Source organism: Ictidomys tridecemlineatus, chromosome 3, assembly GCF_052094955.1.
Source record: "Ictidomys tridecemlineatus isolate mIctTri1 chromosome 3, mIctTri1.hap1, whole genome shotgun sequence".
Taxonomy (NCBI): domain Eukaryota; kingdom Metazoa; phylum Chordata; class Mammalia; order Rodentia; family Sciuridae; genus Ictidomys; species Ictidomys tridecemlineatus.
In genome coordinates this window covers 45404565-45431590 of record NC_135479.1, presented here as the reverse complement: position 1 = coordinate 45431590, position 27026 = coordinate 45404565, and the positions used below count along the sequence as shown (strand labels likewise).

At 54.5% G+C, this 27026-nt stretch overlaps 2 protein-coding genes across 10 annotated transcripts in view; one reads left to right on the top strand and one right to left on the bottom strand.

Moving 5' to 3' along the window:
• Smg6 (SMG6 nonsense mediated mRNA decay factor) overlaps nucleotides 1–17293 on the top strand; it is a 234817-nt gene extending 217524 nt beyond the window's left edge. For all 4 annotated transcript variants that reach the window (XM_005327910.5, XM_021728164.3, XM_021728163.3 and 1 more), the window contains 4 exons: nucleotides 8754–8907; nucleotides 11889–12100; nucleotides 12386–12467; nucleotides 15506–17293. In XM_005327910.5, coding sequence (XP_005327967.1) covers nucleotides 8754–8907; nucleotides 11889–12100; nucleotides 12386–12467; nucleotides 15506–15636 — 579 coding nt within the window. In that variant the 3' untranslated portion in view covers nucleotides 15637–17293. The remainder of the gene's footprint in view (nucleotides 1–8753; nucleotides 8908–11888; nucleotides 12101–12385; nucleotides 12468–15505) is intronic.
• Hic1 (HIC ZBTB transcriptional repressor 1) overlaps nucleotides 1–25385 on the bottom strand; it is a 50384-nt gene extending 24999 nt beyond the window's left edge. For 2 of the 6 annotated variants that reach the window (XR_013436260.1, XR_013436261.1), the window contains exon 1: nucleotides 21926–25384. Coding sequence is in view for 3 of the 6 variants with exons in the window: in XM_040269288.2 (XP_040125222.2) it covers nucleotides 18284–20457; nucleotides 20805–20841 (2211 nt within the window). In the remaining 3 variants the exon portion in view is untranslated. Of the gene's footprint in view, nucleotides 1–17435; nucleotides 20458–20804; nucleotides 21436–21539; nucleotides 21623–21925 lie in introns of those variants that run through there. The other 4 variants (XM_040269289.2, XM_078042644.1, XM_040269288.2 and 1 more) reach the window with 4 other exon arrangements.
• Between the last annotated feature and the right edge of the window lie 1641 nt (nucleotides 25386–27026).

Genomic DNA, 27026 nt, shown 5'->3' with positions numbered 1-27026 from the left:
AGCATCATCTCACTCCACCCTGGCTTTGTACCCTTTCTGTCCAGAGTCTTATCAAATCCTGTCCTTTCACTCATTTACTTCTTCCTCTTCTCCCTATTCCCATTGCCAGTGCTGTCATAATTGAGGGACTTGCTTGGACTGTAGCAATCAAGACCCCTACATTGCCACAGTCTGTGAAAAGCCCCTCCTACAGTTGTGTAGTACACAGTCTGACGAACAGGCTCTTGTTTCACCCCACTGCCTCCTGTGAATCATTCTCTTTTCCACAAAAGCTTACCCCCACCCCTCAAGAATCATCAGTGTGTTTGTGTGGCCAGTAAAATAGAATCTTAATTCCTTCCTACGACATTTAAGGCTTTCTAATTTGTTCCCAATCTGTTTTTCCCAACTCTTCTCCCAGTGCCACATCCCCATAAGCCATTATTAGTCATATAACACTGGGTAAAGTAGTTAACTTCTCTGAACCTGTTTCCTCATCTATAAAACGAAAGTGGTACAGCATCTACCTCTCAAGAGTTGCTACGAGTCCCCAGAATGAATTCAGTGTGTGTGAAGTACCTGTCCAGTCACTGAAACTCTCTTGCCTGGACAGTGACATTGACCTCCCTCTCCTCTTACTGTCCCTGGACACACTCTGCCCTTTCCTACTTTCTTGGGTTTTGGTTGATGTTATCCTTCAAACCAGAGTACCCTTTTTCTACTGTTCATTTCCCATTACCTGTTGGAATTCTATTCCTTCTTTAATTCCTCTATCTTCCTTCAAACACCATCTGCCCAGTGAGGCCTTTCCCGATTTCCCCCAGGAAGAATTCATCTCTCTCTGTCCTGTGTTGCTGTAGCATGGATTTATACTTCATTCGTGGGAATTATTATCATGTCTCATATTACAGTTGTTTCTGGACTTGTCTCCCTCACTGTACTGTGAGCTCCTTGGAATCGGGGACCATGTCTTCAGCTCAGTTTAGTAAATGGCATTGAGCATTGGCTATGCTGGTGGCTGGGGGACACAGAAGTGACTGAAAACATAACATTCCAGATCATACCATGTAGTAGAAAAGTCAGTCTTTATAAACAGGTGATTTGATATCTGAGCCACTGTTGTTTAAAAGAGAAATACATTTACCTCATAAGGATAGTCTCATCAACTTAGCGAGGCCCTGTCTCAAAAAAATTAAAAGGGGTGGGGATGTAGCTCAGTGGTAGAGCGCCCCTGCATTCAATCCTGAGTATTGCAAAAGAGAGAGAGAGAGAAATACAGGAGGATGTAGAAGCACATGGCTGCTGTGATCTACTGAACACCATGTCCAGATTGGCTTCTCCCTCAATAAGCAGTACTAGAATAATTGGAGGTCTAACAAGACCTCACTTGCAGTGCTGCTGGATGGCTTTGTCCAGGAGGCCTGTTCTCCCCACCACCTCCTATAGGAGAGGCTACTCGGTCCCCAATCTTCAAGGCCTGCTATGGGTGTGCAAAGTGTGAGCTGATGTGGCCCCTTTAAGAACAGGCCCCACATGCACCACTGCTGGCGGCCCTGCCTCCTGTCAACCTCCTTCTCCAGCCTCTCAGCCACAGGAGGATTTCTCAGCAGAGGAAAAATTCCCCCTTTCCCTCCCCCGCCCTTTAATGCCCGGGGCCCTTCACTTCCATAATTCTTCATTTTCCAGCCTTGAACGTAAGCCAGACACATCTGTCTGGCCATATGCGTGAACCCTGGAGTCTGTGCCGAGGTGGCTGTAAAACAGGGCCGGTGAAGGCCCTTCTGGGAGAGCACGCACATGTGTGTGCCCTCGGGCCATTGGCTCCCTGCCCAGAACCACGGGGCTTCAGCACTCCAAACCCATGTTAACCTTCTCTATTTTTCCTCTTTTTGTTTAATTTAAGGGGGGAAAATCCCAAGGAAAAGGTATAAATTGTCCTGGGAGTGGGGGAGAGGCTCCTAGCTAGAGAGGCCATTATTGTTGGCAGGTACCTAGGTCACACTAATACAATAAGGAAGAAAGGAGCATCGAGTGAATTAAGATTGGAGAGATGGGCTGTAAATTACACTACTCTGAACTCCATCAGTCTCCAGGGTGTTAACCGAGAGGTGTAAGGCAAGTCCCCAACTCCCAGCGCCTTTTACAGATGCAGCAAAACAGGAACCACACATGTTTGGGGAAGGGGATATGAAGATGGGGTTGAACAAAATCCCCCCGGCCCCCAGGATGGCTATAAAGTCCAAGTGAGATCTTGGGCCATAGCCACACCCCCACTTCCCTGCTCCCACCTAGACCCTTGGGCCTCAGCTCATCTGTGGGGCTGGGGGAGGTGAGGCCTGGCCTCCCTTCTTAGCCTATCCCTCCCTGCTTCCGGCGTTGCATAGAGGCTGGTGAGTGGGGCCGACTGGAGGTCAGAAAAGGGGTGTGGGGAGCTCTCGGCCTGTGCAGCTGGAGCTGTAGCACCAAGGCAGGCCCCTGGATGCTGGGGGCGCCAGTCCACCCACCAGGAGCTTTGAGGCCACACTCTGTGACTCAGTCCAGGCTTTGCCTTTTTGCCTGAGACAGCTCTTTACATTAGGTTCATCCTGCCCACCTTGATGCTTTCCGCCTGAGTTCTTCTCATTCTCTTTGCCATTCTTGGGAGGTGTCCAGAGACCAGAGCAGGGTGCATGGTTTGTCTGGGAAATTGGTCAGAAGTGTTTCATTCCGAACCAGGCCCCCAGGGCCAAACAGTCACTGAAAATCCTCCTCCAGGCATGAGGCGTGGCCTCTTGGCACCTCATACTGGCCCTGTGAATCCCCTGCCTCCTCCCTGCCTCCATGAAGCACTGCTGTGATTTGTGCTGCTGTCGGGCGGGGTCAGGCTTCCTGAGCAGTTGCAAACATCCCACCTGAAACATAACAGGCTCTTCCTCTGGCCACAGCTATTGTTTCCCTTTGCATTATGGCCACAGTCTTGCTCTGTAGCCAGCAGTGACATGTGTTCTGAAAATAACTTTGCTCTCCTGTCCCCTTCCCGCCCACCCACCCTCCTGAAGATGCAGTCACTCCTTTGTGGTGGCCCCAGGAGTTTCACTCTAAATATAGCCACAGTCCATTCACACTGCCAGCCAGCTGGGGGGGGCCATTATGGAACAATGGGGTATGCACAGAGCCCCCCACACCTGTATGGAAGCTAGCGGAAGGCAGACACTCAGCCCTGGCTCCTAGCTGTCGGAGGCAGGGTGGAGCCAGCACACTACCAGGCCAGGGGCACGTTCACGCCAGGGCAGGAAAGCACATCAGACTGCAGAGCTGGGCACCGCCCAAGCCCACTCCAGCTTCTCCGCACAATATGGTACTGGGCCTCCAGTTTGCTCCCACCTCACTGGTTCCAGCAGCATCCCCAGTGTCCCGCCCTCCCACAGAATGGTCAGGCCATTGGCTGAAACAACCTTAGACTGCTACTTTGAGCAAGCCGAGAGTTATCATGCTTAGCTCTACCACTCTCGCTCCTCAGGAAAGGACAAACTTCTTCATCTTTTTCAGAAAAAGAGTTATCCATTAAAATGCAATAAGTTTATCTTTAAAGAACTCTTCAGCTCTAAGACTGTGTGGGTTAGGTCATTGAGCTCCTATGATACATGAAGCTTTATACTATTTCTGTTTGCTATATTTCTATTGTAGAAGAAACTACAGGGCTGGGGTTCTGGCTCAGTGGTAGAGCACTTGCCTAGCATGTGTGAGGCACTGGGTCCATCCTTAGCACCACATAAACATAAATAAATAAAATAAAGGTATGGTATTTATCTACAACTAAAAAAAAAAAAAAAGGCAAGAAAAAAGAAACTATAAGAAAAGTAAACATTTCTCCTGAAGTGCCTTATAGTCTAGTTTGCAAATACAATCAGTCCTCATGAAACAACCTGAATGTCATAATTTTTAAAATAAGGCAAGTATGTGTTAAGCTGTGGTACTTTGGGACATCCAGAAAAGGAAACCTAAGGAGCAGTTTTCCCATTAGCAAAATACCCCAAATGAAGACGATAACCCTATTGCTCCCAGGGGAAGCTCTACCTGCTTTCTATATCCAAAGCATTAACTACTCCCTTTGGTTATTGACAGTGGTTATCTCACGAACTATTCCTATTGGAATTGTTGAGGTTTTTTTCTTTTTGGTTTTTTGTTTGTTAGCTTGCTTGCTTGCTTTCATTTCTCATTTACATCCACAGTTTTTAAAAATCAGTAGTATTGCCAGGCATAGTTGTACACATCTGTAATCTCACTTACTCAGGTAACTGAGGCAGGAAGATCAAGAGGTGAAGCCCAGCCTGGGCAGCATAGTAAAACCCTATTTCAAATATCTGGGGCCGGGTTTGTGGCTCAGTGGCAGAGCACTTGCCTAGCGTGCGTGAGGCCCTGAGTTCAATCCCTGGCACCACATAAAAATAAAAGCAAATAAAATGAAGGTATTGTGTCCATATACAACTATTTAAAAAAAAGAAGAAATTTTTAAAAAATAAAATAAAAATTGCTGGTCTAGGGATGTAACTCAGTGGGAAAGCACTTGCTTAGCATGCACAAAACTCTGGGTTCAGTCCACAGTACCACAAAAAAATACAAATAAATTTTTAAAAATCAGTCATGACACTGGGCATGGTGACACACACCTGTCATCCCAGTGACTTAGGCAGAGGCAGGGGGATCACAAGTTCAAAACCAGCCTGGATAATTTAATGAGACCTGTCTCCAAAAAAAAGCTGGTGTTGCAGCTCAGTTGTAGACCATCCTAGGTTCAATCCATAGTACAATTCAATTGTACTATGAATTTTTTTGTTGTTGTTGTTGTTTTTTAAGAAAAAGAATCTCATTATATTGCCCAGGTGGCCCCAGAGTTCAAGATTCAAGCCATCCTCACACCTCAGCCTCTCTGAGTAACTCACCATTGCACATGGCTACTGTGTGTGAGTCAGAAAAGAAATTAGTAGTCCTGTGTCCCACTCTTCCCCTTCCCCAGTTTTGTTTTCTAGTGGTTTCCTCAGATAGTTACCCTCCTGGATACATACAAAGTGAAAGAGAGTTGGGCAAGAAGAAAGGAAATTGATATTTGTTGAATTGCTAATACACGTATCAGGCACTTAGCTAAGTACTTTCACATACAAGGTGAACACAGAAACTTGCTGTGTTATAAACCTTTATTTTCTGGTGAAGATGTTTCTCTGGACAGAGGGACCCAGGGATGCATGAAGCAACACACTCCTGTGGAGCTCCTAAGCCAAAGGAAGACCCAAGAAGGCCTTTTCCTGGTCTGGCCCTACTTCATGATCTGAGTTCTCTGGGTTCCATAACTTCCATGTCAACTGATTGCAATGCTTTTATTTGTAATTCTCAGTGTCTCAATTTTCAGTGGGTCAGCATTATAAAATCTTCTGTATAGAAGAAGGAACTTAACCTGTAAAAGAGCCCTATCTGGAGACCTAAGCCCATTAGCTTCCTCTTTAGGTATTATTGTGTATTCTCTCTTGCCCAGTTCTCTGCCTCCTTGCTCCTGGAAGCTCTCATACTTTAGAGAACATCGATTACTTAGCACCTTCCAGAAACAGAATTGTTATTTTTTCTCTTACACACTTTATATAAGTGTTCTTATTACCACAAATCTCACTTGCTGCCAGTCTGATTTGGAGTGCCTGCATTTTTCTCAGCTTCTTAGTGTACTATCCAAGGACCAGCATGGCCCAAGCTTCACTACATTCAGAAGGGTTCTTATGGGACTCTCCTTCCGGGTCTGCACACTTGACTCAAGGCCAGGACCAGTTTGTCTGAATCCCAACATTCCAATTGTGCCCCCCTCACCCCCACCAGAGGCTTCTGCAGCTTTTTACTCATACAAACAAAAATAAATCTCACTACCGGCCTCTGAACTCCACAGCAGCATGCTTCCCTCTTCTCCCCAAGTGTCCCATGACTGTGAGTGGGGACTTGGCACCCTCCCCACCGACATCACTTTTTCACTCCCTGCGCATCCTGTGTCCTTCTCTCACCGTGCGACCCAGAGATCAGAATGGGACGTGACGGCCGGCACAGGCGCCGTGCACAGCTGCCAGGAATCTGACGGGTAAAATCTGGAAAAGTTGGGAGGGCAAATGCTAAACACACACACACACATACACACACACACGCACACACACAGAGCCACTCAGAAAGGACCGGAAACACAGACACCCATAGAAGAATGCCTGTGGACTCCTGAGCCCTCTTTGGCCTTCCATTCTTTTTAAGAGGTCTAAGCCTGCCCACTCAAGACCCACTGGTACCCCAAGAAAAGAGACAGCAGCCTTGTCTAATCTCCTAGGACTCTATGAGGGCATGTGGGGAACAGGAAGCAGTTGTGTGGTGACTCACTAGGCAGAGCCAGGTTAAGGGAAGTTGTCTGCGGGCGTCCCTGGGACCGGATGAGGGCAGCCCAGCTTGGACCACCCACACACAGCTTGGCCCTGCCCCATCCCCAGGAATCAACAAGGCTGCCACCACCCTAAGAGGCTAAATTCAGTTCACCTTTCTGGCCACCAACCAGAGCTCTAAGAACCCAGGGAAGTTAGCTTCCCTGGACCCTGCTTCTAGATTTTGCTTCTTCCAGTCATCCTAGTAGGCTCACTCTGCGCCCCCCCCCACTTGGCCACTTGACTTAAAGGCCCTTCTGCCTACTGCCAGCGTAGTAGTAGGATGATACAAGCCTTAGGAACTCACTGTTTACAGAGGGTGAAAAATGGCAGCCAGTTCCACTTCCTTGCTGGAGCCAAACCCCAGGGCTGAAGTGTCATTTCTCAAGGCAAGAAAACTGAGATGCCATTCTCAGTAGGACCTGGGCCTCTGTCACTACACAGGTGCTGATATCCCTCATCCTCCTGAGCCATGTGGCAGTGCTTGTTCTGTTCCCTAACTCAGGAAGACAAGAGAGTTGGGGCCTAGAGTACCAGGAAAACCACTCCTGGTATCAGAAGAGCTAGATGGAGAACGGAAGCCTGGGGAAAGGAGGAGCGGGAATGCTGGCATTCCTCTGCATGAAGAGGAATCACAAGTTGGTCACTGAACCTGAATTGGGACCATTTCATGTTCTTATAAAATGCCCAAGTTAAAATTGGTGGACTTGTGTTACCCTCTCAATGACAGCCTTCTGGGGAGGGGCAGTGATCCAGGACCCCTGGGAAGGTGGTTGGCAGCAGTGGTACTTCCCCTCATGAGGTGAAATTGGTAGGAAGTCTTCAGCAGCCTGGGCCTCTTGGCTGTATTTCTCATGCTACCAGTACCCTGTGGCCTGTACCTTCCACCAGCTGTGGTGGCAGTGGCAGCAACAACTTACTCATAGGGAGAGGTCCCTGGTAGGTCACAGAGAAACCACCCCCATCATTTGAAGGTATGCCCTTTCAGTTTTACTGTCACTGTCAGTGAACCCTGAGCAGCCTTCTCACTGACTGTTAGTGGCCAGGCCTAGCATTGTGGGCCCCATCCCAGTTGGCACGCACATCCACTCCCCCTGCCTGGTGCTTATGTGCTAAAGTTGCTGTATGGCAGAAGGCCATGAGAGGGCGTAAGAAGGCTGAGACCTGCTTGCCTGCCCTGCCAGATTTGTGTTGGTGCCTGCGGGCTCCCTACACAGGGAGCATGCTGTCTGGGCCAATGCCAGCAGATCAGTTCACTTTCTGGCCATGATCCCCAGAAGAGGAAGTAACACAATGATGACCATGTTCTGTAGTGACAGATATACCTAGAGTCTGTCTCCACGGGCCACTGCCACACATTTAAGACTGCCAGACTTGAGAACATTGGGCTTTTGCTTCCCTGAGAGATGCAAAAGCCTGTAAAACAGACAAGCCCTAGGCTCTCCAAGGAGTGAGAGGTGGTACTCAGACTATTGGTACCACGTGAATTCAGTTTTTTCATTGATGCTGGGGAAGACTCTTCAACTTTTTATCATGGCAGTTCAGCTGCACATGTGTCCAGTAAATATATGACTAGGCTGTGAAATCTTTATATCCTGGATAGGATGTGCTTGAAGCTAAGCAAAAAAAGTGACTTTGACTTAAAGTCAATTTAAAGAAACATGAAGTTAGTGATAGTATCCCTTATACAGGATTGTGGTGGAAAGGGAAAAAAAAAAAAAACAACATTTAGGAAACGGGCAAGGCAAGGGGAAGGTAGTGGCAGTTGTGATCAGTCTGGGTATTGCTCTTTGCACACATGTGAGTCTGGTCTTACTTCATTTCACTGCATGGACTCCTGCTATGGGAGACTGATTATTTGTGATCACCTTAGTCCTGCTGTTTTTGTATAGGTTTTGAGTTTAATTTCATTGGATTTTTTGGTGAGTTTTTTATAAGTACACAGTGAAGTGAACTGAAATAATGAATTCTGTTCTGGATATTTCTAAATGTCTGGATTGAGAAGTACACTTGTATATGCTACCTGAATAATATCTGTGAAACCCCTTTTATACCCAAAGAACCCAACTCCCTTCTTGATTGTTAGCCCAGGGTCCTACTTTCAGAGTACCATCAGGGTCCTCTTTTGGTCCTAGGCAGGGTTTAGTGATGTCCCATCCCCTGGGCTATTTGGTCGCTTTTGATTTTGGTTGCATTCTCATGCTCAGCCCTTGGTTCCATCTCTTAGGCCTGATAGACTGAGGGGAAGAGGTGCACGGGGGCAGGATGCTGACACACCATTGAGTCAAGGCCCTGGCTTACCCACCAGCTCTCCTGCTCACTCTCTGGCTCCCTCACTATTCTGTGTCCTTTTAGGCTGTCCTGGAGGACCAGAGTCAGATGAGGCAGATGGAGCTGGAGATCAGACCCTTGTTCCTCGTACCAGACACCAACGGCTTCATTGACCACCTGGCCAGTTTGGCGCGGCTGCTGGAGAGCAGGAAGTACATCCTGGTGGTGCCCCTCATCGGTGAGCCGGGTGGGAGGGCAGAGCAGCCTTGCATGTGCACAGCAGCTCCTTCCACAAATGCCCCATGCCCAGGGCCAGGCAGGCGGAGCCCCGCTGTGCATGTGTAACACAGGATTTACAGGGAGGTAGGGAATGTGTGGGGCAAGGAAAACTGTTTAATAATCAAAGCAGTTCAAATTATTATGGCTGATCCATGGCTTAAACTGCTTGAGCAAATGGACTCCTGTGTCCCAGCAACCAGTGGCTGCATGAGCCCAGCCCTTGTTTTTATCCTTATAAAGCTTGCAGTAAAACAGCAAAGCTGGTTCCCGTTATTGGTAAACACTCAGCCCTGGCAGATAACGGCAGTGCTGCTGGGTGGTCTGGCAGGGAGGCCGGGAGGATTTTGAAGTGGTTAGATGCCTTTGGTCTGATTGTCTTGTAGCTTTTCATGATCATTCTGTTGGTTCGAGGTAGCATTCTTCTGGCCAGTGTCACTCTAAGGCCAGGCCGATGGGAGTCCTCCAGAGCAAACCCTTGGCTCATGCCTGTGGATTCCTACCACTTGGGCACTTACTGCTGTCTGGTCATGGGTGTGGGGTCAGCATCTCAGGACCCATCAAGCTTGCTTTTCCTCCCTCTGGCCAGATGAGCCCAGCTGAGCTGCCTTCCTCAGGGGACTGCCCAGGCACCCCTAGTTCTTGGTGGTCTGTCGTGGGTCAGCCTTATGGTGGGCTTTGGGCTCCTGTTGAATGTAGCTGATATAGCTGATGGCTCTACTTTGGAGGCAGAGGGTCTGAGGAGATGATTGCAAAGCCCAGGATTTTTAATGTCCCCCTTCTTAGCAGCCACTTGGAGCAAGTTTGGGAGCCATGTCCTCTAGAAAAGCCACCAGACTGGCAGTCTGCCTGCCAAGCCACCTCTGACATCCATGCCAAGATGTTCCATTGGGCCTTCCCTCCCAGTCCCAAGTGTCTTAGTGCCAGATGGGGGTGGAAACAAAGGGCAGGAAACATCCGCCCCTGCAGAGCCTGTAGAACCCTGGGGGGTTGTGGGAAACAAGTTAGCACCACCTGAGAATGTTGGCACTGATGCAGCCCTCCTCCCTGCCTCCACCCTCCCTGTCTTCCTTCCCCCTCCCCATGTGGCCTGGCCAGAGAAACTCTTAAACCCAGGCCCTCAGACCCAAGAGGTTTTCTTTACTTCAAAAGAAGAGCAACTTCTGTCAGTAAGGCAGAGCAGAAAGACCATCACCTTGTCCTGGGCTTCCCATCTCCCTCACTGGGTCCTGGGGCAGGCTGTCTTTCAGAGTATATCTCTATACTTTCCTACCCAGGAAGTTATCATGGGAAAGAAAGTGAATTGGTCACTTGTCTGCTAGATGGTCAGGAAATGGCACAACCAAGAGATCTTGCTGGCATCTTAGGAGCCCTCTTAAGACCCACAAGCTACTTCAGATGCCTTCCCAGACTAGCAAGTTTCTTAGTGACCAGCACGAATTATGTCCTTGCTATGTGCTCACTCTCCTTGTTTCTGAGAGATTCCGTGAAGGACAGAGCTTCAGTCCTTGGCCTTGAGGAGTTTATGGTTTAATGGGGAAATCCAGGCTTGGCGGGGCGGGAACAAACAAGAAAACCTGGAGGATACATGTAGAAAACAGTAGATGAGCCCCAGGGTGCTGAGAACTGACAGCTCTGTTGTAGCCACACAGACTAGCTTTTGTGAACCTGCTTCAACTCAATAGTCCCCGCACTCAGGGATGCAGGAGGAGGGCTCCTGTTCACCCATGCTTTCCTTGCTGGACCCCTGCCCTAATGCCCAGAGCAGCAAAGGGTTAAGCCGACAACTTTCCCTGCTTGTTTCTTGTGCTCTTTAACCTGCTCTGTGCTCCTTAGGCCTGACCCCAGCGTTGAGAAGTCCCGCCTGGTGCAGAAGCACAAACAAGCTTCCCCTTTGAAGCCTGTTTAGTTTGGAAGCAGGAAAGCAGATTTTGGGATAGAATACCAGTTTTTCCTGTTTGATGTTCTGTTGCTGTACCATACACCCCCATCCACCATTACTCCCTAGCTTCAGCTATGCATTATGTGGACACTATAGCCTCAGGTTGTTAAAAGCCTGGGCATCGTGTGTGTGTGTGTGTGTGTGTGTGTGTGTGTGTGTGTGTTTTCACTCTCCCACATGGGACCTTTCCAGAAAGTGTCTCCGAATACTCAGACAATGAGTGCCAGGCTCACCATGGAACAGTATGCTCATGCCGACTCCCGAAGCCATGAATCATTGTATTAAGAAGAGGCCTCAGACCCCAAACTCTCCCGGAGCCCCCAAGGAGTGCATATTTCCCACTTGACCTCAGGCTTTTGGCTGGAATTTTGGAAAGAATCTTCACCAGAAAATGAAGCCATGTCCCAGACACATAGGCAGGCAGGCAAACACACACTATGTACACACACATACACACACACACACACATACACACATATAGTATCAAGGAGGTACTGTGCCAAGCGAATGGTTTTGAGGAATACCAGGGCCCTAGGAAGTGGGACTACCATGGTGTTTTCCCTGTTCTCTGCCAGATGGGTGAGCCATAGTTTTACCCCTCTTGGAACTGTAGTGGTTGGGGATCAAGTAGCCCAAGCAGAATGTCTCACTTTCCCTTTAGTCTCCTGAGAAACCTTCTAATTTGATGCTATAATTAAAAAATGCAATAGAGGGGCCAGGTTTGTTCCTCTGAAGACAGCAGCTCTAGAAAATCCCTCCTGTGTTCCTCCCAGAAAGAAGGTGGAGACCCCAAGAGAAGAAGTAGAAAGGGGATAGGGCACTTTGACTGTATAGGACCTCTCTTTCCCCACAAGCTCCTCTCCTACCCTAATTTCACTGGAAGACTCCTCTGGGAAAGGTGGCTTCTGTGATCTGAAGGGGCTGACTGAGAAAGTGAATAAACAGAGGATGAAAACGACAGGATTGCTAGGGTTGATACCATTTGGGCTTTGTCTCATCAGTGATCAATGAGTTGGATGGCCTGGCCAAGGGGCAGGAGACAGATCACCGGGCTGGCGGTTATGCTCGTGTGGTGCAAGAAAAGGCCCGGAAGTCCATTGAGTTTCTCGAGCGACGATTTGAGAGCCGGGACTCTTGCCTACGGGCCCTGACCAGCCGAGGCAATGAACTTGAATCCATCGCCTTCCGCAGTGAAGACATCACTGGCCAGCTGGTGAGACCCCCCAGTAGGAAAGGAAAGTCCCACAGCCCATTGTCAGAACAGGGGGTCCAGAAAGGAGGGACTAATGGAAGGCCTGCCAACCTCAGCAGCTGCCATAGAGGCCTAGGAGTGGGGAGTCCCTTATCTCCTAGATCACTCAGCAGTTATGAGCCAGCCAAGCAGAGCCAGAGCATGCAGGGGAAGGACCCTAGGATATAGCCCTGGAAACACACCTATGCCTCTTCTGCATGGCGCCCCCTCCTGCCCAGTGGTGCTTCTCACACTGTCTTCCTCCAGGGTAACAACGATGACCTGATCCTTTCCTGCTGCCTCCACTACTGCAAAGACAAAGCCAAGGACTTCATGCCCACCAGCAAAGGTACAGCTTGGCCTTTGCCTCGGGATCATCCATTTCCCTGCCTTACCTCATCCTACCCGTTCCCAGCCCTCTAAGGACCCGTTGCAAACCCTGGCCTGGGAAGTCTAAGCAGGATCTATGCAAACCTAAGGTCAGCCCATTTGCTTCCCTCCCTGAGGTCAGGCCTCCCAGTCATACCCTCCCCACCCCCAGGGGATAAATCTGGTGGATCCTGGACAAACTAGAGATGAGCCTAGCCTAGGAAGTCCAGTTCTAGGCAGTGAACTTTCCCACTCAGTCTTTATCCATTTCCTTTCTTGGGACATCAAGAATGTCTTCATGATTCAGCATAGCTTATTCTGGCTGTGGTCTTCTGAGGACAGACCTCTACAGTTTTGAGGTGCGTGGCCCTTAGTGGGCATGCTCCCTTTTCTTAGTGATACTCACCTTCCTACCCTTCTCAGTGCATCCTGAGTGTTTATATTAGGGCTGGGGCAGAGGGCACTTCCCTAGCAAGGAGTGGGATTTTCTTTCAGGCCTCCATGGCCACGAGCTGTAGCATTTTTCAGGCCAGTTAGAGTTGGAGGCAAGTGAAAGTTTGAGGGCTGAGCCCACAGCTTAGCTTTTAAAGAATATTTTGGTGAGCACAGTCTCATCTTTGGGCCAGAGGACCTAGGGTTCTCTTCCAAGTGCGTAAACATCTGCCTCAACCCTCAATTTCTTCCTGCACAGCCCCACAGGATCAGTGACACTCAAGGGTTTTCTGCTTCTAGTTCTAGACTTTTTTCTTCTCCTTCTTCTTGAAAGAATTCCTAGAACCTCCTAGCTCAGTGTCATCTGCAGAGTTGGTGGCTCTCACCATTTGGTTTCTCTCTATATATATATATTCTTGTCATTTTCTCTCCATCTTTGTCACCCTTCTCTCTCCTCTGTTGGCTCTTTAGCAGTTACTCCTAAAGCGGTTATTCGCCTACTCCTTCCTTCCACCAAGGGCTGATCATGAGTCCACAACTGCAATTCCTCAGAGGGGCCCTGTCACATGGTTTGTGTGTACTGTCCCTTAGGGCCAGATCTGGAATGTTCAAGTGATAAAAAGAAATCCTGCCAAGCCTAACAGAGGAGCTTGTGCTCTGCCACAGGGCAGCTTCCTAGAAGGGTCCTTTCTCAGGGAGAAGTAGGCAGGATTGCTGAAGGCCTTTTTGGCTCCTACACTGCTCAAACTCAGAGCTGTTTGTTTCGTGGCACACTTGCATTTTGGCTTTAGCCCCACTAGTCTCTCCACCCCCGTACCTCACCCTAAGCAGCCTTCAGGAACTCATTGCCATCTTGGGGACCGCCCCTATCACAATTACATCAGCAACGGCTGGTGTAATCAAACCCCATTTGTCAGTGTGAATTCTTAGCAGATTAACTTGTCAGATTCACAGAGAAACCGTCACCAAATGTTTATGTGTAAACGATGTTGAATTTTAAAATCATGTGGATTATGGCGGATGGGGCCTGACAAGATGACAGTCTCTGGTTTCTAACAAAGTGAAGTTACCAGTGTCAAAACAGAGGATGTTTATTGTTAAAACTGTCTCAAAGTATCCACAGAAACCCCTGCAGACCCCTGCCAGCAATGCTGGGCCTTGGTTGGCCTGGGACTCTCCTTGTCTGAGGCCCAGGGTAGGAAGAATGGGGCTCCAGCCAGCCAGCTGGGAGCCCCGTGTAGCACCACACTCTACCACCACCCTACTTCATACTTACATACCCCAGGGTGTCAGTCCCCATCCAAGCAATGGAAGGGGTCTCCCATTACCCATGGCCACCACCTTCTCCCTCTGCCCATCACAGCCCTGTGCCTCCATCACACCTTCCTTCCTCCTCTCCTCCTCTCCCATACCATCAACCCCACAGGATTCTCCCTCCCTCATCCCCCAAACAACTCCTGAGGCTGAAAGCCAGTTCTTAGCCTCCCTGCCTAGAGCTGGCAAGCTTGAAACTTCTCAGGTCAGACATGGATCTTAGCAGTCCCCCAGCCCACGCAGCAGCGAGCACTGCAGGACATTTCCTGAGCTTCGCTGTCTACAGGACCTCCTCCAGAAAATGCCCAGCCTGGAACTGAGAAGTGGATTTGCCGCCTGAATGGGCATGCCAGGGAGAGGGTATCACTTGTCTGAGTGAGTGGCCCTGCTTTAAGTTTTCTCCAGTACTTTAAAGGTTAAAGAGGGGAAGAGAGGTAATGGCAGGATTAAAAACTCTTCTAAAAAGAAAGGCAGCTATCTGTGCTGATATGAAAGATCTTTAAAGTATATAAAATTCAAATAAAGTAAGTATGACTAGTATGATTAACATTGTTGTAGGACACACACGCACATACACGTATAAGTACTTGTAAATGTGCTTTAAGAAATCTGGAAAGAAATAAAGAACTACCCCTTAGGTATGAGACAGAGAGCTGAGAAGACAATCCTGACTCTCTGCTCTTCTATACTGTTTCATATACATGGATTAATTTAATAGAAGAAAACCATTTGGCTACAGCCACAGAACCCCTTGACACAACTCTTCTAGGGACCCTTGCCCACCTTCTCAGAGCTCTGCTTAGCTAGCCTCTCACCACACTTAGGAGCCATGCATTTGGCTTCTGTGTATCTTTGCTTTTCTATATCTGGATGTTTCAAGCCTTGGCCTTGGAAGGAGATGTGCGAAAAAGAGAGTGGTATTGTGAGCCCAGGGCCAGCCATGCAGTCAGGAGTGAAACTGCTTCTTCAGTTCAGAATTCTGGAAGACAAGTCTGTGGAGGCCAACAGGTTTGGGCAACTCTCAGACACAAGGCAGAACAAAGTCCTGTATGGGAGATGGGAGTCCAAAGCAGAAGAGCAGCCCTGGTCCATCCCGGCCCTTTCTAAACTGTAGGGGAAGGACACCCCGGACCAAGAGTCTGGGTGAAGGAAAGGACTTATGGAAAGGCCAAGAAAAGGCTGGTGTTGTCCCCTCTAGTCCCACTTCCCCTTCAAAGCAATTATCTCTGCCACCTCTCCTCAGTGAAGCCCTTCTGCCTTCTGTGCCAACAGAGGAGCCAATCCGCCTCCTGCGGGAGGTGGTGCTGCTGACTGATGACCGGAACCTGCGTGTAAAGGCACTGACGAGGAATGTGCCTGTGCGGGACATCCCAGCCTTCCTCACATGGGCCCAGGTGGGCTGAGGGGGCCATGCCAGGGCCCACCCCCATGGAACCGTTCCTGAGAGGCCACCAGGCGCCAGTGTAGCACGGAAGATGCCCACGTGCCTGAGCCACCAATCCACCCAGACAATAAACCATCCTCTTCCAACCCACGCCGTGGCCGTGCTGTGAGGGAGCTGCTCCTCACAGAGCCCCTCCCAAGGGTCGGGCGGAAGCTGCTGGGACCCTCCTGGGCTGCCAGGATTTAGCAGGGAAGTGGCTGGCTACCGCAACAACAGGTGGGCAAGCCAGATAGGCCGCCAATTCTCTCAGCCTTTCTCCCTCCCATCTCATTCCAGGGCTGGGGGAAGGCCAGCTCACCCCAAGGACTTGCCACCTTTCTCCAGTGGTGATGGGGTAGAGAATTTACAGTTTCCATCAGAAGCAGGTGAAATCACGGGCCCCTTTATTTTGCAGAACCTTTGTCTTGGATGTATCCAAGAGGCTTTGGCTATGGTGACAAGAGTGCCCAGGGTGTCTCTCCATCTCCCTGAGGCCTGGATCCCCCACGGATCCAAGTTAGGTTCTGGACACCATGTCCCTAACAGCAGCCCTATGCCCCCCACCTCTTCTAACCGCACCCAAACACCCATACCCATCCTGCTGTTCCTTTCCCATCTTGTTACTCCTTTTCCCACCCACATCAATGGGTCCCTTGCACTCTGCCCCTTGGTTTCCCTTGGATGATCATGGGTCTAGAGGGAAAGGAATCTGGTCTCAGGCCCATGCTTCCTGGGTGGCCTTTACCTGTTTCCTCTCCCCCATCAGCCTGCCTTTTTCTGGAACCCCTCTGTGGGAAATTTCCTCAACTCTTACCATCCCCCTCCTGCCTGCCCTCCCTCCAGAATATCCTCTCACCTGCTTCCCTTTCTAGTTGGTTTCTTTCACCCTCCCCAGCCCTCCAACTTCCTCAGCTCAGTTCTTGTTGTGGAAGTTATCACTCTGAATTTTCCTCCTCTGCTACCTGTGTCAGGAACCTAATAAAACTTTCCACCTATCTTTCCTTCCCAAACCCCTGTGCTGAGAAGCTTTGAGGCTGGTATAGCCCAGCCTGTGGGTAGAGCAGTCTAGTGCCCAGAGGGGCTTTTCCTCACCTGGCATGTTCACTGTTTCTGGCTTTGCCTCCGCTCCCCAGAAGAACTGACACAGGGGCCCTTTAGCCTTTGAGTTTTTTCTTGCGCAGTTACCTGGTATCCATGTTCACAACCTCACACTAGAGGCGTTCTCTATCCAGTTCCTCCAAACCAAGGGTAGAGATAAAAGAGGACTTAAGGAAGGCAGGGTCTGAGGTGGGACAGAGGTGAATCTTGATGGGACCAGTGGGGGAATCCCCCAACAACCCACTGACCAGGTATAGCCTGCCCAAAGGATGGGAGTTATGCCTTCCCAAAGGCCCAAAATAATGCCTGAAAGTGGGGGCTCTGCAGCAGAGCCAAAGCCAGTAGTGTGGGGGGTCTAAGTTCCCCAGACCCTCAACTCAGAAGACTGGGCTCTTTGGGTTATAGGATCCCCAGCCTCTCCTTTAAGATCCTCTCCCTGACTGAGTCCAATGACTGGGTGGGTGGGAGACCCATCTCTTCTTTCTGTCCCATTTGCAGCACTGGTTTTGTTTCCTTAATAAATTTTTAGTTATGAAACATGTCTGACCTTTTGCTGATGTCTTTCTGGGATTGGGGAGGGGAGGCAGATCCGAGCTTGTACACCTGTATGTATGCAGCTCTTCCACCACCCTGGTGCAGCCCACCCATGTCCACGTGCAGGGGCAGAAGACAGGAGCAGGATTGGGAACCTTGGTTACTGCTTTATTGCTGTTTGGTTCGAGTATAGAAAATGGAAGCGGCTCTGAAAGAGCCTGTGTACAAGGTAGGAAATATACAAAATAGGAGGAGGGAGCTAAGGAGACCGCTTTCCAGCCCAGCCCAGGCTGGGCTCAGGATGGGGGGGCCACCCGGGGAGCATGCAATAAATATGATCCGGGGCCCCAGGGAAGGGTAGGGGACACCGTGGGAGTGGGAGATGAGGCAAGCCAGGGCTGCCTTGGCCCTGGCTCCATAACTCCTCACCTTGGTGGTTGGAGAGGAAAGGGTTGGCCCTGGGGCTAGTGCCACTTGTGCAAAATGAGGAACTTCACATTATCAGTCCCGGGCGGGCAGGAGCAGAAGGCGGGGACCCTCCGGCTGGCTCAGTCCCCTCCCCTCTCCACAACTCTGCCCGATACTCCGACCCCAGCGGGGAGATTCACAGTGAGAATGGGTGTGGTCGCAAGGGCCGGAGGTAGGGCTGGGAGCGCCCCAACAGTGACACCCCTCCCCCAAAGAGCAGCATGGAGCCGGGGGAGGGGGCCAAAGAACCACAGGAAGAGGCAGGGAGAGGCCGGGGTCTCCTTTGGTCAAAGCTGATATCAAAAATATAAATCTCCCTTCCCCCATCCCACCCCATCCAGGGGTTTTCCCCCATCCCCACCCCCAGCTAAGGCACAAAGCAGTGAGGCCGCAAAGAGGTGGGGCCGCCACTGAGGCGACGCCGTTGCTACTAGTTGTCCCAGGCACGGTGTGCCGCGCTTCTCCTTAGGGGTACGGGCCGGGCCGAGAAGCAACGGCAAGGCGAAGGCGGGCCAGCAAGGGGCGCGCTAGGTCGGGGAGAAACGGTCGATGGTCCTGCCGTCGGGTCCAGCAGCCAGGTGAGCGCCCTGGCTCAGCACCTCCGCCGCCTTGTCGGGACTAAGGCCCAGCTCCGCGGTGAATTTGGCCAGCGGGTAGAGGCTCTCGAGCGCCACCTTGGGGTCGTGCAGGAAGTGCGTGGTCTGCGCCAGCAGCTCGGCCGCAGCTGCCTTGTCCTGCTGCTTCAAGCTCAGCTGCTCAGCCGTGAGGCGAGCCACAGCAAAGACGCCTTCTGGGAAGTCGAGTTTGCCCTTGCCGTCGGGGCCAGGGACGCCTGGTATCCCCCCTAGGCCTGCAAGCGCGCCGGCAGCGCCGGCCGCACCACCAACAGCGTGCATCTTCATATGACTGATGAGGTTGCGTTGCTGTGCGAACTTGCCACCGCACACCTGGCACTCATAGGGCTTCTCGCCGGAGTGGATGCGCATGTGCTCTGTGAGGCGGTACTGGCGTGTGAAGCGCATGCCGCACGCGTCGCATGCAAAGGGCTTGAGGCCCAGGTGGCTGCGCATGTGGCGCGTCATGGTCCCCCGCTGGGTGAACTTCTTCCCACAGATGGTGCATGGATAGGGCCGGGTCAGCCAGTGCGTCTTCTCGTGCTGCCGCAAAGTGGCTGGATCCTTGTAGCTCTTGTCGCAGGACGCGCATCTGTACGGCCGCAGCAGCTCTCCCAGGCCACCTGGAGCCCCAGCGACCTTGTCCCCACCGCTGCCAAAAGGGGGCCCTAAGCCGGCTGCCCCAGCAGCCACCTCAGCAGCCTCAGCCCGGCCATACAGCGCCTCCTCCTCCTCCACGTGAGCTTCCACGTGCGCATTCAGCTGCTCAGAGCTGGGGAAGCCCTTGCCGCAAGGGATGCACACGTACAGGTTGTCACCAAAGCTTTCTGGCTCTCCATAAGCCAGGTGCGGGCATGGGTAGCCTTCGAGGTGGCCTCCAGGTGGGCTGGGATCCTCGCTGCTGCCAGTCTCCTCGCTGCTGCTCTTGTAGTCATCGCCGTCACCACCTGCGCCGGGCCCGTCCAGGCTGCCCGGGTAGCGCGGCGGCGGCACCAGGCCGAGCGGGGGGCCCCCGGGCGAGGCTGCCACGTCCCCGCCGCGCTCCTCGCAGCGCTCGCCTGGAGAACCGCGCTCCCTGCCCAGCTCGTCGCCGTAGCTACCCAGGCCCGGCTCGTGCTTCATCCAGCGGTAGAGGAGGCTGGGCCCGTCGGGGCGGCCGGGGTGCTCGGGTCCGGGGCTGCCACCGCTCCCACGGAACGGGTCCGGAGGCGGTATGGCCTCTTCCAGCTTCTGGAAGGGCAGCGGCGGCAGCGGCGGCAGCGGCGGCAGGGTGAGTGGTGGCTCCTTGTAGGTAGCGGGGCCGGCGCTAGGAGGGCTGTCCGGACGCGGAGGCAGCTCACGTTCACTCAGTGGTCGCTCAGAAGCCGCAGAGCCCGGTGGGCTCTTCTTGGACAGATCCAGGCCGCAGAGCGGGGAACAGCGGCGCTCTGGGATACAAATTGCGGTGGCTGGGCCCGGGCCCGAAGCGTACAGCTCCGCGCAGTGAGTGTTGACCGCTGCCTCGGGGCCCGACGGCGGCTCAGAGGAAGGCGGCGGCGGAGGCCCGGCCGGGGACGAGTAGCAGGCTTGGATGACCGGCGTGGCCGCCCTCAGGCCCCGGCCCGGCCTCCCGTAGGGCGCATAGCCGCCGCCGCCACTGCCGCCTCCCCGCAGGTGGCAGTACTTGCCGTGGCGCTTGAGGCGCTTCTTACACAGCGCCACGAGGTCAGGGATTTGTAGGTAGCTGGCGGCAGCCAGCACAGCGCCCAGGCTCGGCTCGGCCCCCGGGGCCACGGCCGCTGCAGCCGCAGCCTCTGCACCGTCAGCCAGGCGACCGGTGTAAATGAAGTCCAGAACCAGGCGAAATACTGCCGGGCTCACCATGTCATGGTCCAGGTTTAGCAGGTTGTCATGCACCACCAGGGACTTGAGGTAGGCGCTGCTGGCCGCCAGCACGTTCTTGTGCGCGCGGAAGAGGGCGTTCTGCACCACGATGATCACGTCGCACAAGAAGCCCTTGGTGCGCTGGTTGTTGAGCTGCAGCAACAGCTGCCTCGAGTGGCCGGGCGCCTCCATCGTGTCCAGCATCGTCTGCCCAGCACACTCTCCTGCGGGGACACACACCAGCTGGGTAAGAGCTGCGCAGCGCCCTCGCCTCCTGTACCCAGACCGGCACTCCTCCCCTCCACTTCCCCTTCCCTTCAGCTGAGCAGGGGCATCGAGCACCGCGGCCTGGGCACTGGTGGAGGAGGTTCAGCGGCCTCCTGGAATGGAAGCCTAGGCCGGCGGGCCCGAAGCAGAGTAACGAGCAGGAGGAGAACGCCTGCGGATGGAGAAGAGGCCAGGCTGGCCTGTGCGCCCCAGGCCCAGACGCTGCTGGGCACACGGGTTAGGTGCTGGGGACTTCCAAGGAGAAAACTGTTCAGGCGAAGTGACCCTTTCCGGAGACAGTTACCCGATTTAAGTAAAATGTCCGCTTCAGGAAAAGTCATTCAGGGCCGAGAAGTTTGCCCAAGTGGGGATAAAGGGAGCCGAATAGGAAACACCTCCCGCCTCGGGAGAAGTTGCCCCAGTTGGAAGAGGTGATACGGAGAACTCGAGCGCGGTGCCCACCGGCGCCGCCCTGATCAGGGGCTGTCAGGCCCTTGTTTGGGGCCGGGGCAGCGGCGCGGGGAGCGGAGGCAGCGGCTGCCGTGGCGGGCAGAGCGCGAAGGCCGGGCCCCGGCGCGGGGAGGGCGTTATATCGGGGCAGGAGGCTGAGGCAGGAAGCAGGTGGGGGGGAGGGGGGAGCCACGCAGCTCCCAGGGGAGGGAGGGGGCAGCGCCCCGGGCGGGCACGGCGAGCAGCCGGCTGCTGCCCTGACCTCGGCCTGCGCCCCACCCGCGTTCCGGCCCCGGCCTCGGCCTCAGCTGTACATTAGCGGACCCGGCGCCTTCCTCCCCAGCTCCCCTCGGCCCCTTCTTCCCCGGAACTCGGCCGTCCCAAACTTGGGGAAAAGTTTCCCAACTTCAGACAGGGCGGGAGGAGCGCGCCAGCCCCAGTCTCTCCGCTCCCAGCCTTGCCTCACGGCCCCCAACTCCAGCTGCCAGGCGGCTGCGGGGCCTGAACCAAGCCCTGAGTTCCCCTGCCCTCCAGCCCGCCCGCCCAACCCCATTCCCCGCCTGGCCCGCAGGGCCTCGCAGTCCGTTACCTGCAGCCACAGCCCGGCTGGTCTTTCCTCCCCGCGGTGGTGGCAGCTCCTAGCCTGCGCCCCACCCGCCCCGCTGCCAGGCGCCGAGCTGTGCCAGGGCAGCGCCCCTGCCAGCCCCGCCCGCCAGCTCCCCTTCCCTTCGCCTTGCCTCTTCAGCCCATGTGCGGGCAGAGCCGGCCTCGGGCCGCTGACCCCGCGGTGAACCCGGCGCGGAGCAGCGGCCCAGCGGTCCTGAGCCCTCTGAGGGAGACACTCGGAGCCTAGAACGCCAGCCGGCAATCGCGATGGGGCGCCCGCGCCAGAGGATGCGCCTGAGGCGGCCAGCGCGCGAGGACCGGGCTGTCCCGGGTCCCTTGTCCCTCCCGGTCCCCAGCGCCAGGACCCACCTGGGGGGCATGTCGGAAGCCCCGGGCCCGGCTGCCGGCGGATCCAGGGGGGACGTGGCTGCGCTGTGCTGCCCTCCGCCCGCCGGGCCCCCGGTCGGTCTGTCCTGCTGGTCCGTCCTCCCCGCGTCCTGGTCGCGTCTCAGCCCCGCCGCGCTTTCCGCACACTCTTATCTGGAGCGGTCGGGGCCGGCAGGCGCTGCTGCGGCTATGGCGCCACCTCGCGGCAGTGTGGGACTCTGCGCTGCACCACAGAAACCTCTCTGGCGCACCTGGGCTGGAGACTCGCAGATGCCCAGCTGGGCAGGAGACCTATGTGCAGGTTCATTCTTCCAGATGTGTCCACCTGGACTCCAAGTCCCGAATGCAAGTCCATAAACCTTTGGATTTTGAGCTAAGCCCTTCTGCGTACATTTTTCTAAGAACATAGCTTCAATTAGGAAGTCTTGCCCTCAAGGAGGAATTCTGATAACAATAGATGGTGACAGTAGATAACGAGATGGAGATTATGGAAATCCTAAGCGAGACAAAGGTAGCTGATCTCGGGGGACTCCCCTTAGACATTCCTGGAGGCGACCGTCCCCTTGGACCTACTCTCCAACACGCCCACCCTCGCTCTGTCATATGTTAGGTATGCACAGCATAAACCCATTTGCCCCCAGACCCTACCAGGTAGTGACACTCGCTGGCACACATGTTTACACAAACACCCACGCCCGCTCCTGGAGTCCCAGCTGTCTGTGATACTCCAAGGGCTGCCTGGTGGAACTCCCGTGAATCTGGGCAGAGGTGTTCCCATAATAGCCTACCCTGAAGTTGAGGGTCTCTGGAGAAACTCCAGGATAATTGATTGGAAGTGGCTGGACAGTGCCCAGCGCCCAGATTCCCTCTGTAAGGCATTCTGAAGAACCCCCAAGTGACTGGCTTTTCTCCAACCGGAGAGAAACAAGACAAGCTTGGAACCTCCTTAGATGGTCCATCAATCTGATACGCGCGAGCGACGCCTCTTCTGGAGGGAACCCTGTATTGACTCTCTGGCGCTCCACAACTATTCCGGAAGTGTCCCAGCGCAGCTGGGCGAACACGCCAGAACTGTTGCAAATACCGCATCTCGACGGCCCACGCTCCGCCTCCTCCCCCCGCATCTCCTGACCCCCGCCCACACACTGGGAGGGGTCCCCGAGAACGCCCACAGCTTCTGATTGGCTGCGCCTCTTCAGTGGCCTAGAGCGGGAGGCTGGGGCGCAGTGTTACCATGGTAACTGATGAGGTTCGCCCAGATCGCGGCTCTCGGAGGCCTTGGAGAGCTTAGCAACCGCACCCCGCCTCTGGCTGGCGGGAACCGCGCTAGCAGCCCTCCGCGCTGTTCTCCAGCCCCCACGCCCCCGCCAGAGGTAGTGGCTGAGTCACTCGGCGAGGGGCTGCTGGTGCGGCCACTAGCTGTTCCTTTCAGACACCAAGGACTTGGGCGCCCCCCAGAGGCTCTGTTTACTCCGATAGCTGCTTCAGAGCTTTGGTGCCTGGAGGCAGCTTCTGGTCCAAACAGGTCCACCTGACTCCCGCCGCCTCTTGAGTCAGTCCCTCACTCGCTTCCGAAGCAAGCTCTGAATCTGCCCTATCCATTGCCACGCCTCTATCTCCTCATGGCGTTTTCATCAAAAAAGTACTGAAGTTCCAAAGATGAAAATGGTTGACTGCAATGTTTCTGGCCTCTAGGGAAGAGGACCCCAACAACCAACATCTCTGCCAAGAGACGTGATGGGGGCTGAATTGGAAGTACATACGGAGTGTTGAAGAGCAGTAAGAAGGTTCTTAAGAAGTGCTCTTGGGGTCTGGGGATGTGGCTCAAACGGTAATGCTCTCGCCTGGCATTCGCCATTCGCGGGGCGTTGGGTTCGATCCTCAGCACCACATAAAATAAAATAAAGATGTTGTGTCCACCGAAAACTAAAAAATAAATATTTTTAAAATCTCTCTCTCTCTCTCTCTCTCTTTAAAAAAATTGCTCTTGAAGCTGGGTTTTGACAGATTAATAGGAGTTCTCCTTTTGGGTAGGAAGGCTGATAACTGGGACAAAAGCCCCCTTCTCCCTTAAAAAAAAAAAATACATTTTGGAAGCCAAATCCCAAGGGACAAGAAGGGCCTCTCTGACCTCGTCTCTTTAATCCCTTTGAAGGGCAAAGAGCCCTTCAGCCCCGTGCCGCCTTCTGTGCAGCATTATCTAACCCCTGCTGACCCAATCCAGGATCTGCTGCCCCCATGATCTTTTTTGTTTGTTTGTTCAGCACTTGCCCTAGTCCATTCCCCAATTAAGTCACTGCCCCAGCCCTACCTTGGAGTCCTCCTTACTTCTGAATGGGAAGGGTCTCGCAGCCCTGCCTCCAACCCAGTGGCAACATCAGGGTCCCGAGGATCTCCTGTAGACTTCATCCTTCAATCTTTACCTTTCCCTGCTTCAGTTCCACCAGCCAGCCTGGCGCTGCTTCTTCCCCACACTTCCCCACACCATTCTCCCAAAAAGTGGGGAGAAGCTTTCCTTGTCCAGTCCAAGTTTGTCCAGCTTCTCCTCCCCACTTAAAGCCTGGAGACAGAGCTGGGCTGGGCCAGGACTATTCATTTTCCCACTGATGTTTAGGGGCATAGGTTCTTGCCAAACTCTAAACCCTCGAGAAACCGAATTCCTCTAAAAAGTGGTCCTGGCCACCCCTGGAGACCCCTCCCTGCCAAGCTGCTGAGTCCTTGGTCTCCTGTACCCTCATTTGAGCCCTGCCAGTGTCCCATTATTCCACAAATGAATGCTGAGGTGACACATGGGTGACAAAGCTTGGCACTGCCAATCTTGCCCTCCCTTTTACTTGCCAGAAACTCCTGATACCTTCCCTAACTCCCAAGAGGACATTTTGCTCGTTACTGAGAAGCCCAGGTCACCCTCAACTTTTTGCCTTTCCTCTGGTCTCCAGCTCCTCACTAGTAACTGGATCCCCATTGGGTCTTATTTCTCTGGCCTGGTCTCCTACACCAAAGCCTTCCAAAGATTCCTGGGCTCTCCTACCTTCTTCCCTTCCTCCCGGTACCCCTATGGCATGCCACAGTACTTGCTGTGCCCTAGACCCTTCATCGGGCCCAGCTTCTTTCCCTATACAACCCCGGGGGGGGGGGGGGAAAGGATGATGACACCACAGTGGCCATGCGGGGTGTGACACGTCCCTGGGCATCCTGTGACATCAGAGCTCTTGGGTCCAGTAACTGAAAACTGGGGTTGGGGCTACCATATGAGGACCCCAAGGCTGGGCGGGGCAATGGACTGAGTCCGCAGGAGTCCCAGAGCTCCGGAAGGGGAGAGTGAATAAACATGTAACAGGCCCGCAGCACCCCCCCTGCACTATCCTCCCCCGGGGCCCCCCAGCCAGCAGTTCCGGAAAGTTAACCCTTTGTAGGCCAGGACAGGGGGCGCCGGCTCCTCCTACCCGATCCTGCTTCCGCGCACCCTCCTCCCCCTTCCAGATCCCTGTCGCTTCGGTCCCCACCCCCACCCCCCCACCTCCCCGCCTCGCCACTATAAATAGCCCCTTTTCCCATTTCCTAAATTCCCTGCTGACGTCGGCAGCGCGTCAGTGTGTAGGAGCCGCGGCCGCATGAATGAGCCGCCGCAAGAGTACTACGCGCGCCTATAAAAGCTGCCGCGCCAGCCCGGCTGCGGGAGGCGAGCGGGCGCTGGCGCGATGCGGCCCGCCAGGTAAGCGGGATCGACCAACCAACGGGCCACTGATGGACCGTTGCGCGGACACTGATGGGAGGGCAAGGAGGAGACCCGCGGGCGGCGGGTTGGAGGGTTTCTCCGGAGTGGGGATTGGGACAGGGTGGGAGGGACGAGGTTCCTTCACAGCTGATGGAGCCGGGACCAGAGGGCTGACACAACGTCGCTCAGCACCTGCCGGAGCCCAGATAGAGACGCGACCACTTTGGAGGAGCATCGAACAGAGGACAGACCCCAGAGTCGCCGAAGCATTCTGTGGGGTTCCTACGCCATACTCCCAAGAAAGTGGGGAGAAGGTGCTGGTACCACAGGAGGCGCGCCCCCTCATTTTCTCCCCTCGGGGCAGCGCGGTGACTCAGCCTCGCGGTCCCAGACCAGCTGAACGGGGACGCCAGCGAGAGACTGACTGTCACCTGCCCGCTGTCTTGGCTGCGGGTCTCTTGGGACCCCCACGCCGCCCCACTCCGCATTCTGCCCCGCTGCCCCCTCCCAGTCTGGTCTGGTCGCGTCTGGCTGGTCCCGCTGCGCCCAAGACTTCCCGCCTCTGCAAGCGGAGCTGTCCTCTCAGGACCAGGCGGGGGCGGGGCCGGGGCAAAACCGCCCCGCCCCACCCAGCGACCCCCCCCGTCACCGGAAGTGCCTCCCCACTGGGACATCTTTGACGTCACAGAATCCTGACGTCAGGAGTCGCGTGCCTGTCCGCGAGTGTAGGGGCCAAGAAGGGTGGGAGACATGGGGGAGGAGGAGCAGCAGCGACCCCAGCCGTGGGCGACTGGGCCACCCTTGCCCGGGCAGTGCGCCGGCACCTTGGCTCTAGACTGCTTACTGCCCGGGCCGCCCTCAGTAACAGTCTCCAGTCACGGCCACCGACGCCTGGCCCCGCCCCAGGACCGCGGAACCGGCCGCCTGCCCACCGCGCCCCAGGACCCCTCAGTCCTTGGGGGTTCCGCAGCCCACGCTCGCAGCCCGCGCCGTCGCTGTCCGTGGTGCTGATCCAGCGCAGGCGCCAGAATCTAGCTGTCCAATTTGGTGTCTGCAGGGGCTGAGAGGGGCAGCGGGCCCACAAGCACCCTCGCACAGCCCCCGCGCCAGCCGCCGGCCCGCGCGCCATCCCACGCCCGCACCCACGCCACTGCCCACCCCGCGTCCCCGCAGTGCTGACGTCAGCCAGTCCGAAGCCGCCGTGGTGCCGTCAACGGTGCGCGCCCCGCCCCCGCGTCTCCAGGGCAACCGTGGCTTTCGATTGTTACTGTGGGAACCGGAGGTAACAGTCTACAGCCATGGTCGCCCCGCAGCACGCCCACGCGCCGCACCACAGTGTCCTGCCAGCCAGGGTTCGGGGAGACG